This window comes from Pezoporus occidentalis, unplaced genomic scaffold, assembly GCF_034315485.1.
Source record: "Pezoporus occidentalis ecotype Australia unplaced genomic scaffold, CSIRO_AGI_Poc_V1 ctg135, whole genome shotgun sequence".
NCBI classification, from domain to species: Eukaryota; Metazoa; Chordata; class Aves; order Psittaciformes; family Psittacidae; genus Pezoporus; species Pezoporus occidentalis.
In genome coordinates, this window is record NW_026913157.1 from 2,324,834 (window position 1) to 2,338,052 (window position 13,219).

The 13,219-nt window shown below is 39.9% G+C and overlaps 1 protein-coding gene across 1 annotated transcript in view; it reads left to right on the plus strand.

Annotated features, from left to right (window-relative positions):
• The window catches only part of MMP2 (matrix metallopeptidase 2), a 37,257-nt gene that overhangs the window by 1,235 nt on the left and 22,803 nt on the right, over positions 1-13,219 (plus strand). The window contains exons 2-5 of the mRNA XM_062609137.1: positions 3,639-3,865; positions 5,393-5,541; positions 7,591-7,719; positions 9,401-9,574. Coding sequence (XP_062465121.1) covers positions 3,639-3,865; positions 5,393-5,541; positions 7,591-7,719; positions 9,401-9,574 — 679 coding nt within the window. The remainder of the gene's footprint in view (positions 1-3,638; positions 3,866-5,392; positions 5,542-7,590; positions 7,720-9,400; positions 9,575-13,219) is intronic.

Below are 13,219 nucleotides of genomic sequence, written 5' to 3' on the forward strand. Positions count from 1 at the left end.
GAATATCCAGATGGGAGCTGTGGGGGAAAGGTTGGAAAAACACAGAGAAACTGAACCCAAAAGGGCACTCCTCTGCCTTTAACAAATTCACCCAAGTTTTTGCCTTAGGAGCACAGCAGCCAGGGGGTGGGAGGCCAATGCATGTGGGACAGGAAAACGGGGTCCCATATGTTGAAAAGTAGTTTAACCACTCTTAAATAATCTATTTTCTTAGATGTGGGAAGGCTTTTATTCAGTAACAGCAATCCACATCTCCCCTCATCTCCGCTTCTTTTGAGCAACCTATATATTATGTGTACTCAAAAGAAAACTACAAACTGGTTTAAAACTGCAGCTCTTCTTTGTCTTCCTTGTAGTATTCTAGGGTAATGCTGATTGGCTGCCTTTCCCTCACACTCTCCATCAGAACAGCCCCAACACTCAGCATCAGAACACAAATTGCTGTGTTGCAGCTGGACCCTGTTTCATTAATGGGCTGGATCAGAATTCCAGCTCACCACAGCTCCCTGCTGACTCTGGGGAAACTGAATTGGCAGCCTAGGCCAAGATGTGGTTTACACAGACACTACATTTTCTTCAGGATTCTCTTCTCATAGAACAGCTGGTTATGTTCATTTCTCATTTTCAGTAAAAACTCCATTTTAGGAAAAATTGAGAGGCGGTAGCTTTTATTTAGAATCCTACCAAGTAAGATTCTTTACCATGCGTTATTTTATATTTTTGGTTGTGTATCTTACTCCCAAACCTAAAATGGCAACAGCAGCATCATGCTTCTTCGCTAAACTTCAGTTCTGATGTACAGCCTGTATTATATCATGGTAGCTCACTGGGAGATGCACATAGAAGCTTTATCTATCAAAATACATTACAATAAAAATTGGGATAAGAACAGGTCATCCAGACTGGCTTGTTTGATTATATTCTTAATGCATTTCACATTATTTCCACCAGGCTCTAGTAACAGTAGACAGAAGCTTATTGGTAGGGAAAGTGAAACCATTCTGTGTCTGTTACTTGCCAGTGCCAGTCCACTGCAGAAATGCCACATTAGAAGTTATAAAAATCGTAAAAAAACTAGGCGTAGTCTGTGCTTAGTCAGTAGATGGATGGAAGACCCTCTGAAGTAAATAGTGTAACATCTTGATTAAATCCTTCTGAGTAAGCTCTGAAGCATTTCCTATGCAAGGCAGATGAGGTATGCCAGGACTTAATGAAAAGGTTGGTGAAATCCAGGCTTGACCAACTGCAGTCATCAAATGTCCTGTGCTATATTTTGCTTATGTAGCAGTCTTATCCCCCATCTCCTTGGTGACCTTCAGTCAATTAATTAGATACATAAAGTAAGGTTTTCGTCAGAAATACTTCCTTGCACAAGAACTTTGTGCAGTCATTTTGTCAAGCTTCTTGTGACCCTCAGAAATAATTCTCCCTGATATTTCTGATATGTTTTGGGCAAATATACCTTTACCTTATTTAGGATGCTTTCTTACCTTGAATTTGTAGTTAATATTTTGGATACAATACCCAAAGGATGCTTTTGCATCTGCTACAGATAGGTTTACTGAAAAGATCAGTAACTTGCAACCTTCCTGTCTAACAGCACCATTAGCCCTGTGCCATGCTAAACGTTGGCTTGGAAGCACCTGCCATTTCATAGAATCATTTGGCATGGCTGTAGCTTTTTTCAGATCCAGGCATAAAAATACTGCAAACTCACTGGAGTATGGAGCTCCTGAAATCTGTGAGCAAGAGAAGCATAAGATCCACTTAACTGGATAAACCCTACAACTCCAGATAGTTTAGTCAAGCTGTTTAGAACCTGTGAATAAAAATAATCAGGTAATGATATGTTATTATCACTATAGAAGTACCAAAATTAACATCATCGTCATCATAATCATAATAATCACAATCCATTTATGGACTCAGTAAGGAGATAAATTCAATATTCTAAATCTGCATGTATCCTAAGCTTTGTGACTGAGCCTACCTGTGCTACACTCCAAGCTACAGCTTGAGCTACAGTTTTTCTCAGATTCAATCTGACTCCAAAAACTGAATCTCTTGCTAGCCAGCAGCCCGTTGTGTGGCTGTGCTCGCTAGTCTCCAGTTAGGAACAGAGTTGATAAACAGTTTTATGCAGTTGCTGAAGATATGCCAGAGAGGGACTCTTCACCAGGGACTGTAGCGACAGCACAAGGGGTGATAGGTTTAAACTTAAGCAGGGGAAGTTCAGGTTAGATAGAAGGAAGAAGTTCTTTACTGTGAGGGCGGTGAGGCACTGGAACAGGCTGCGCAAAGAAGTGGCAAATGCTCCATCCCTGGCAGTGTTCAAGGCCAGGTTGGACGGAAGCTTTGGTGACATGGTCTAGGGTGAGGTGCCACTACCCAGGGCAGGAGGGTTGGAACTTGATGATCTTAAGGTCCTTTCCAACCCTAACTATTCTATGATTCTGTGATTCACCACATGCTAGAGACTGCAAGCATTTTCTCTGGGCTGGTCCCTACCCCAAGATTTCACAGTTATTCTTCCCATCAACACGGAACTTGAGGTAAAAAGTACAAATTACTAAATCGCTTGTGTGATCTCACATGTGCATTGCACAAACGTTGGGGATCATGTATGGATAACCAGGACCAGAGCTGCTTATCTACAATTCAATTTAACATAAATACACAGCTTATCAACACGCATCTAAAGGAATGGCTGCTTACCTGGAAGAATCACGAGGGAACAGACTAACCCATTGCTCCTCCAGGATTAGAGGCAGCAGACGACAGACAGACAGACTTTCCTTTTTTTCACAGCCCTACACCTGCTGATTAGGTCACACTGATCAAAGTGGAAAGTGAAGGAGACCTGAGTGGGTATCATTTTTAGATAAGACATTAAGGTAATGGGATTTGTGCTGCCCGTTTGATATTTATGACCTCTGTTTTCTGAGGAGAGATAATTTTGTAATCACCACAATGGCTGTAACACAAAGATCAGCTTGGCCACAATCTGCTGGAGTATTCAATGGAGTTTTAAGTATGCAGGTGTTGATTGGCAGCAATGTCCAGGCAACTGAATTGTTACCAACAACCTTCTTCCTCAGGTCTTTGCGATGTTTGACTGAAAAGCAAACACACAGACGATTCAAATACCTGTGTGCAGTTTGACTAAACAATGGTGGATTTTTTTCTTTGAGATTTGTGGTCTCACTTGTGTGGTTGCTTTGATACCTTGACAAGTTTCTCAGTATTCCAGAGCCTTTCAAGAATATACAAAAAAATACACAAAATCTAAAACTGTAAGCAGATTTATACATCATAAAGAAACACAGAAAGATAAACCCATTTTTACTTTGTAGTTCTACATTAAAGCTCTATGCGCTACTTACTAATAAAGCAATTCATTAAGTAAAGCTGATAGCTAATAGGAGAAATGACTGCTTAATTAGCAATGATGTGTGCTCGAGGTTGGTTTGTGTCAATTAAGGGGATTCTGCTGGTCCCTCAGTTACTAACAACAGTAATTTTGAAAAGAAAAATTGCAAGTTACAGATGGAAAGCTAACATGGAATTACAGTGTTTATTTGCAATGATTATTTCCTTTATGATTTTTAAAGTCTTTGTTCTGTACTTTTTTTCCCAAGCAATACCTGAATAAATACTATGGGTGCCCAAAAGACAATTGCAACTTGTTTGTCCTTAAAGACACTTTGAAGAAAATGCAGAAATTTTTTGGCCTGCCTGAAACAGGAGATTTGGATCAAAATACTATTGAGACAATGAAGAAACCTCGCTGTGGTAACCCTGATGTAGCCAATTACAACTTCTTTCCAAGAAAGCCAAAATGGGAGAAGAATCAGATAACATACAGGTACTGACTGATGGTGTCAGGTTTTCCTCACCTGTAACTATGGCACTTGCAAGAAGCCATCAAACCAGACACTTGGAAGTGGAGTAGCTGCTCAGAGGGCTAGACAGGATTACTTGAGTTAGGATATCTCTGTGTTCGGATAACTACCAGATGCTTTAGCAAGCACCTCTGAAACTTCACATTGTAAAATTTCAGCAATAATCATCTAAAGATCAACTTCATTGTTCTAGTTGGGACTAAAGAGATTTTGGTTTTATTCTTTGTTTTGCTGCAAGCATCCAAAAAGAACTGCAGTAGCAGTATCTCACCTTCCCACAGCCTCAGCAGGAACCACTTATGAACTGCAGAGGCCATGCAGGAGGACTAACTCCTCTGTATTTAGCAGTCATAAAAATGAAGGCCATCAAATAAATTTTAAAATTAAATAATCATATTTTGCATAAATACAGACATGATTTAAAGCAAACCTATTGCAATAGGGTTTGGCACATTTTAATTTCTTACTCTTACTCTGAAGAGTTAGGGACCAATATAGCTCTCACTTAAGTCCATAATAAAAATTGTTACCCTCTCGTTATCCTAGGTAGTCCAGGAACAAGCCTTCTGCACCAATGAGAGCAAAACAGCAGATTTGTCTGCTTGACCTGCTGCTTGATCTGCTTGACCTGCTGCCCCCTCACAAGTTAGGGCTCAAAGCATCCATCATGCTGTGACTAGCCTAATAAATACTAAAAAACTGTGGCAGGTCTCACAGCCTGTTTGCTGATGTGCATCCTCTGGTTCTTCCTCATGCCCCTTAGGCACACAGTAGTTTCCCTCACTATGCACAGCCCCAGCAGCCAATTGGAAACTTCTTTTATGTGGAGGTTATAATATAAGGTACTAAGAAGTCCAATTAAAAACTGTGAAGAAGGCAATGCACTTAAGAGTTTGCCCTTTCCCATGTTGGGCCTATGGCTCTATCTTACATGCTTTACCTACTATTTCTCCACATATACTCTTACTAATGTAACCAGCACACTGGGAAAGGATTAGACATTCAGCTGGGATGAAACAATTAGCAGCTTTCATCCCAGATGAAACAGGGATATGCAGTTAACTATAAAGGTGAGGTAGAAGGGCTGGCTAGTAATAAAGAGCAAAACAATCCACATTTGAAACTTTCACAACATTATTGAGTTCTTTTTCTGGCAAGTAAATCTTACATATCAAGACGTCCTTGTATGTTCATGTCCAAGGTGACAGTATGACTTGCCAGCACCTCAGCACTGATGCAAAGCCTTGGATATTTTGTGCAGGGCCCACTGCCATGCAGGCCTTACAGTCCCTGGCTGAATAATTTTCATCCTACTGCATCAGTTCCAAAGGAAAATAAATATTAAGCACCACATCTAAACACACATCTCCCATGCAGCAGTATTACCTCTTCGTAGTTTCACTACTGAGCTTACTCAGCATTTTTATCAGTAATCAACAAATACTGAGAGGGGTTTTATGTGTTATTTAACTCTTCCTTTTACCTCTAAGGATTATAGGCTATACGCCAGATTTGGATCCTGAGACAGTAGATGATGCCTTTGCTCGAGCCTTTCAAGTCTGGAGTGATGTCACACCGCTGAGATTTAACCGAATAAACGATGGAGAAGCAGACATAATGATTAATTTTGGCCGATGGGGTATATTTTTCTGTTTTTACATATGTTTTTGGTTTTGTTCCTTTGATTAATCCTAAGTACTGGAATGATGTACTCTCAGTAAGTAGTACCTGTGAGACTTTCTGGCAAGCCTTGTCCTGCTTTGCACTTGGCTTATTCAGGCTAAGATCTAATTTCACTAAGATTTTTTTTCTTTCTTATACAAGAGAGAGAGAGGGAGAGAGAGACGTATTTATACAATATGCTTATACTATATTTATCTTTCCAAAAAAGAATAGCTAAGGGCAACATTTTATTTTTAAATTTACAAATCAGAAATAGAACTGGGAAATATTGCTACAAATCTTCAGATGATGTGAGCTGGCTTCCTGCCATGGAAAAGAATGGAATGCCATTGTACTGCTTATAGCTACACACTCAGTTTTCCAGTGATAATGGTGGAGGTCCTAACATACTGGAGCTTAAAACTGGATTTGTGCCTTCAGATTTTGACTGTTTAGCTAGCCTCAGTTCTTTAGCACAACAGGCTTTCAATGTCTTCTTTGGTCCTGAGGAACTTAAAAAATATGGATCATAAGCTGAATCATGGTTTGAGTCCAAGTGATGGTAGGTGACTTGATTCATTTTGTTGTGCATGACTTCTCAATTAATTTTGTTTTCCCCTGAAAGAAGGTTTATAGCTTTTCAGGGCAAACTGGGGCATTTTAACTTCTTATGCATAGTCATGGAATTTTTAATACCAATGAAGATACTTGTGCAGCCAGTCACGTGGGGGTCGACTTTGGAAGTGAACACTTCAAAGAATAAGTAAGCTCTTTGTAAAGGCTTCTATTTCCAGCTGGTTTTCTGTGCTTTAGCTACTGATGAGTTGACCTCAAAAGCTTCAGAGATTCTGTACAGAACTCAAAACTTCAGATCCTCATCCAGGCTGGCCTGGTTCGCAAAACAGAAGTCTTACAGGAGCAGAAGTGTTTCTGCTGGGTTTAGTTCCAGTGATCTCAGCAGACCTTCTTCCACATTCATTCATTCTTATCACTTTACTGCATGTCAGATTCACAGAAAGTGGGATGTCCACAGGGTTTTTCCATTTTTAAGCTTTCTCTTAAGCAAGGATCTTCTTGGAAATAAATGGGAGTAGAGCATTTAATACATGTCAGAATGTTGTCCTTCACAATTGACACACTAGACTGCTGATATTAGTCAACTGAACCAGTATTAAGAGAGTATCACCAGGATGAAATCAGTGTAACAGAGCAAAGAATCAGGCCTGTGTATTTAAGGCTTCTGTTAAATGGCAAGACATCAGACCAAAAGGCCTGAAATGATGCAACTGGAAATGCTGGCAGCCAGCTCTGATGCACAGGTCAGTGTGGTGGGAAAGCCATGAATACCAGAGTTATGCCCTTGCCAGCTTGCCTTACCCACATGCGGTGTAATTCCAAGAAAAGCCTACAGTGTAATAACAGGGGCACTACTTAACCTGCTGCTGCCCTGAGAGCTGCCAGAGTCTTGGAGTGGTTGATGTGGAGGAGGAATAGGCTCATTCACAGAACTCAGAGCTAGCTTTCCAGACCTCCACTGCTGAAAAACTCAGGTGATTTGCTTTCCAGCTTAAAGTAGTTACTATCCTGCACAAAAACCACAGCAGTCTGAGGTGCAGCAGAAAAAGAGTAGCCTGCAAAAAGAAATCTGCCTTTACTTTCCAAATATCTCTATTAGAGACCAATACAAATTATCTGAAATGTTTATTTTACAGCTGCCTACCAGTCTCATTAAGAAACAGCAGTGTGTATGCAACCATACATCTAATGGACAATATTCCACTATTCTTCACTCTCTTTGATTCCTTTCCATAATACTTGTAAGATACAAAATAACATGCTGCAGTACTGACACTTAATGTTCTTTGTAAGAACTTGCTTCTTCCCTTCTGGTTCAGTCTTGCCAGCACAACCCACACCAACAAACTTACTAGACTATTCTGCTGCTGTCTTGGGTGGGATGATGATTACCATTCATATATAGACTCTGACACAGCTGAGGTCATTTTTTGCCTGCTTCCTCCTGCAGAACATGGTGATGGCTATCCATTTGATGGCAAAGATGGTCTTCTGGCTCATGCCTTTGCACCAGGGCCAGGAATCGGAGGAGACTCCCATTTTGATGATGATGAACTGTGGACTCTTGGAGAGGGGCAAGGTAGCAGACTTTCTAATATTTCCAGACATATGGCTTGCTGGCTGCTGTTTCAATGCTATTTTAGGCACCACACTAAATGCTTTCATTGGCATGTCAATAAATGCTAGGTACATGAAAATTAATTTATACAGTTTAAGTTGTTCTCTACAAGATATTTATATACTTCCTATATAAACGTTACCTAGGATTTCCCTTTCTGTTCCTCTTCTGTTGCCCCCTGAAAAACTGAATTAATAATGACCCTAATGTGGCACAACCTTCATGAATTGTAGGAAAAGTACAAAGCCTCAACTGCAATTTTGGATTCTTCAGTTCTCAGGACTCCAACTACAACATCTTCATGTGTAGAGGCAGACTGGCCAGGGTTCTTCTGCTGACATACCCTTTTTAAGACAACTCAAGCTGTGGCTCCAATTTTTCAAAACTGAACTATCCACCTGAATAACTTTTTATGCACTCAAAACCAAACAAAATGTAAGTCCCTCATGGTGATGATTGAAACAAAACTGACATCAAACAGTGGATTACGAACATCTCCAAGAATCTTAACAGGCAGTTTGCCATATCCTTTAGAAGAAAAAAACTGAGGGACAAATAATATCACCTGAACTAGACAAAAAAGACTAAGTAATAGTAGTTTGGAGCCTCTTTTTTTTCTGCTTATACTTTGCCACAATCATATAGTTTTGATTAGAATTCTTCTTCTGTAAAATAATTTGGAAAACTCAGAATCACAGAATGGTTTGGGTTGGAAGGGACCTAAAATATCATCTAGCTCCAACCCCCTGCCATGGGCAGGGACACTTTCCATTAGATGAATGCAAAGCTCATGTTTGCCTTTCATTTCAAATTCTGGTTTCCTCAGCTGTCCTTGCACTGAAAAAAATAACTGAACTTTATTACCAAAACAGTTAATGTCCTTCTGTTTGGCTTTCTTTTAACTTTAGCAGAAGCACTGACCAGTAGCTGCACTATTTGGACTGGATCCCTGGCTCAGACTAGCAACAAACAGGAGAAAGCTGTTTTCCGTGTTAGTGGAAATACTGCACAAGCATCCAGTTAGTTACTGCCATTAAACGAAATGCTATGATTACATGAATTATCTGTACATCAACAGACATTACAACACCAGTACTGTAGCCTCAATACCACATGTGACAAACTGAAATACACCCCTGGCTTGGGTGTGCCTGCAGTACCACCCTATCCCCCCCGTGCACGTCTCATTAAAGGCAAATTGGAAGTAACAAAGTGGTTTAAGAAGCAAAAGGCATGTTCAGCTCATGCTCAGCTGCTGCCTGGAACCTTTCAAACTATACTCAACATTTTAGACCATATTATCAAAGAAACTAAATTACTAAACGTGTTAACAGCATGTTTATAAGTTTGCCTTGGCATAGTATCAACAACATATGTTTGTTGCCTTTTCTTTTTTTTTGACTGCTTTTAAGGATTGTTCATTCTAACACTTTCCCATGAGTAATATGCATTTAATTCTTTCAAAACCACCAGTTATCATTTCAGTTATGATTATCTTGCCAATAGAGAGATCAGAACCACACTGAATTTCAAATTCACACAGCATTTCTATACAAGTGTCCTCCAGGAAAAGGTTTACAGAAATTATATCTTTTATACCAGTTGGTGGCTGATTTCACTTCTGCGTTTGTTCTCTTCACAGTGGTTAGAGTGAAGTATGGAAATGCAGATGGTGAATACTGCAAATTTCCCTTCTGGTTCAATGGCAAGGAATACAACAGCTGCACAGATGCAGGACGTAATGATGGATTCCTCTGGTGTTCCACAACCAAAGACTTTGACACAGATGGCAAATACGGCTTTTGTCCCCATGAGTGTAAGTAGATCACTGTTTTGACTCATTTTGTGGTAGGCTGTTTACGGTAGACTGTTCCTACCTATTTGCCCATCCACTTCTCTACTTTTTCTACTGCCTGCCTGGTAGATTTAGATTTACTGCTCTTTAATATCTCCGTAGTATCTAAGCAGGCAAAGCTCCCTAAACACTCCCTTGGGGTAACTTATTGTCATGGTTTAAGCCCAGTCAGTAACCCAGAAACATGCAGCCACTTGCTCACTGCCCCCCTTCTTCCTCTCCCTTCCCCACTCCCAGAGGGATGGTGAGGAGAATCAAAAGAATGTAACTCCCACGGGCTGAGATAAGAACAGTCCAGTAACTAAGGTATAACACAAACCACTGCTGCTACCACCAATAATAATAACGATAAGGGAAATAACAAGGGAAGAGAATACAACCACTCACCACCCGCTGACCAATACCCAGCCCGACTGCAGCAGCAATCTAGCTCTTCCAGGTAACTGCCCCCAGTTTATATACTGGGCATGATGTACTATGGTATGGAATACCCCTTTAGTTAGTTTGGGTCAGGTGTCCTGTCTCTGCTTCCTCCTGGCTTCCCATGCCCCTCCTCCCTGGCAGAGCATGAGACTCCGAAAGTCCTTGGTCGGAGTAAATATTACTTTAGCAACAACTAAAAATATCGGTGTTACCAGCATTGTTCTCAGCACTGCACCAGCTACTAAGAAGAAAAATGACTGCTACTGCTGAACCCAGGACACTAATGATGACCCAGCCCAAGGCTTTCTCTAAAAACGAGGACATACTGAAGCCCCATATATGCATCAAAGATATTACATGTTGAGTTTCGCAAATCAGGAAGGCAACTACCTTTTAGAGTAAGGACAGAGCTAAATTCAGAGATGGAGCACACTAAATGACAGAAATCTCTCCCTAAACACATTCCTCAAACAACTAAAGTTGTGTCTCAGTCAAGAAAAGTGAGTGACAAAAATGAGCAGTTAAGGATAAAACCCATTAAGCTAAACCTCTGCAACTTTGCACACCAATTTTACCAACCTGTGGTCCAGGTCCTCTGAGTCTAGCAACCCTTCTACTGCAACGTAACGCTATTGTTGTCACAAATCACCCTTTAAATGACCTCATACTGCTTTTCAAAATAATAATGACTGCATTTGAAGTGAGTATCTATGCTGGAGCAAAGTTATTTATATGTTGGTGCATTGCAAATTGCTAGCCAGGAGAGAAATGACTCTTTTTTAGAAATTAGGTTTTTATTTTTAACCACATCTTACAATTCTTCCTCACGAAGCAGTGCCAACAGCTCACTTTAGGTACCAGAATGACACTGCATTTCAGAAATGGTATCTGTACAAAACTGTTAGAGGGTCTAGGAAAGCTGCGATCCTACTTAATCTCTAACTTTTTGGAATGTGAACATAATCTTCTGTTTCACAAGCAATTTATTTCATATTTGGAAACACTCATGTTCTGATTAGACAATGTGTATGTTTCTATGTAGCCAGAACTCTTAAAAAATATACACATGTTTATTGTCTTTCAAATGAAATTATGACACTATATTTCCGTTTAAACATCAGGAAACTTATTTATATACTTGAAAACCTTGATGAGTATACTAGATATAAAATTTCAGACAATTTATTATTATATCAGTGTTAATTTGATCTCCTGTTTATCACACAGCAGGAAATCTTTAAAGAAGCAATTAAGTATAACTGGCTATACCCTACTGTGCTAATTTATCAGCAGGAAGTAAAGTTGAAAAGGCAAAGGGCTTTCAGCCACTTGTTCCATCTCCTGTTTGCCAGTTGCAGTGCTGGCACCTGTATTCACAGACATTCCCAGTGCTGCAGTTTCCCACATCCTCTTTTTTCCCTTTGAACATAACTGATTGCTCTAAGCTTTTGGCAGCAGGGAGTGTGTCATCACTCTTGTTACCTTACCTCCTGAGCAATGGATCCACAGGGTTACTAAAACTCCTGCCTGTTAACTGCCGTGTCATAACAAATGATAAAAGAGTTAAGAAAAAGAATGAAACAGAAAACAGCAGAGCTTTTGTCAGACTCATGATAATCCTGCTTGGAACAATAGTACTAAACTTACTTAAATATCACGGCTACATGCAGTCAGTACAAGGTAAGAGAATGCAGACTGCTGAAAGAAAATTAGTGAAGCCTGAGATGCACAGCTAACAAAACGAGACATGTTCAGGGGTCTGCCAAAACAAGAATACACAAGTGCAGCCCCACAGCCCCAGATTCAGTCTCGTGAGAACTGTAAAAACACATGTATGTCTGTTAATATGTATTGTCAGTTAAGTACATAATTTTTTAACAGATCACAAATACATGCACATAGGAAAAGTTCAGACACCCTGTCTTCATATCTTCTCTGGTATCCTATTGTAGACAAACACTAAATGGATTCCTGCTTAACACCTTTTCTGGATCTCTCAAGTTCATTTGCAAGACTGTATGGTTTCCAATATATGATTATAATATTTTTGCATCAGGGCACTTGTGGTTTGCAAAGATAATCTGTTGTGGAACATATTAGTCTTCTAGCCCTGATGTAATAAAAAATATTCTTTAATTTCCAAAACCCTAATTGCCCATTATAGGTCACACCTAGAGCTGGGACCTACCATGGTGACAGCTATTTATACAACTATGAGGGATGAAGAAGCAGGAACATGAACTTCTAACAGACATGAGCTAACAAAAACCCAGGAGTTACAGTTAGTCACATGGCTTTCAGAACTCGCTTCTTTAGCCTGACATTTACTTCAGGGGATCGTATGTGTGCCCATCACATTTTTTTTTCTAAGTCTCTGCCATCTCCTTTATTCTGCACCTTTCCCCAGATCTCCTGTCCTCATCTCCTTCAGGTTAATCCTTCCAGCTGGAAAAGAGCAAAATTGGATTTATTTCTTTAAAATAGTCCAAATGCTCAGATATAATCAGAACAAAGGTCAGATTACAGCTAGTGGACAAACTGAGATCCACATTCCCTAACAGATACCTTTGTGAAATCCCAAAGTCATACAAGACTGAAAATGTGAGCAGTGAAGCATTCTCAGGGAGAACTGGTTGTGTAAGTTGATGTTCCTGAAATGCTTCCTTCAAGGTCTCTGAAACCAAACAGAAGGGTTTCAGCCTTTTGTTTCTGATGCAATTGTTTTGCAAGGCCCTTGACATAGTTACACACACATGTTTCTTATTAAATGCAGAGTGGTGCTATTCAGTCATTATTCCAAGACACCATTTGCTAAAACCCAGCTAATCAATTCAGACAGGAGAGGATTTACATCATAGAGGCTGTACTGGGGGCCGCATTCTGAGTTGTGTTTGCTTCTCTCATGTTTAATTCACTGAAGTTAGTTTCAATTATTTTCATTATAGAGCTATGCTGCAAGTTTGGAAATATTTTTAAAGCTCTAATACTGCACCAGGCTTTTCTAAAGTCAATCCCAGATCTGTACCCTCTTTTTGTAGGTTTCAAATATCATCTGGCAAAGCAAAAGAATGGGAATCAAAAAGTTATCTACCTACTACACAAATTTACAAAGGTGTGCTGAAACTCTGCTTTGCCATATAGGATCAAGGGATCTCGAATCTCTTTCTTTTTTACCAGACTCCA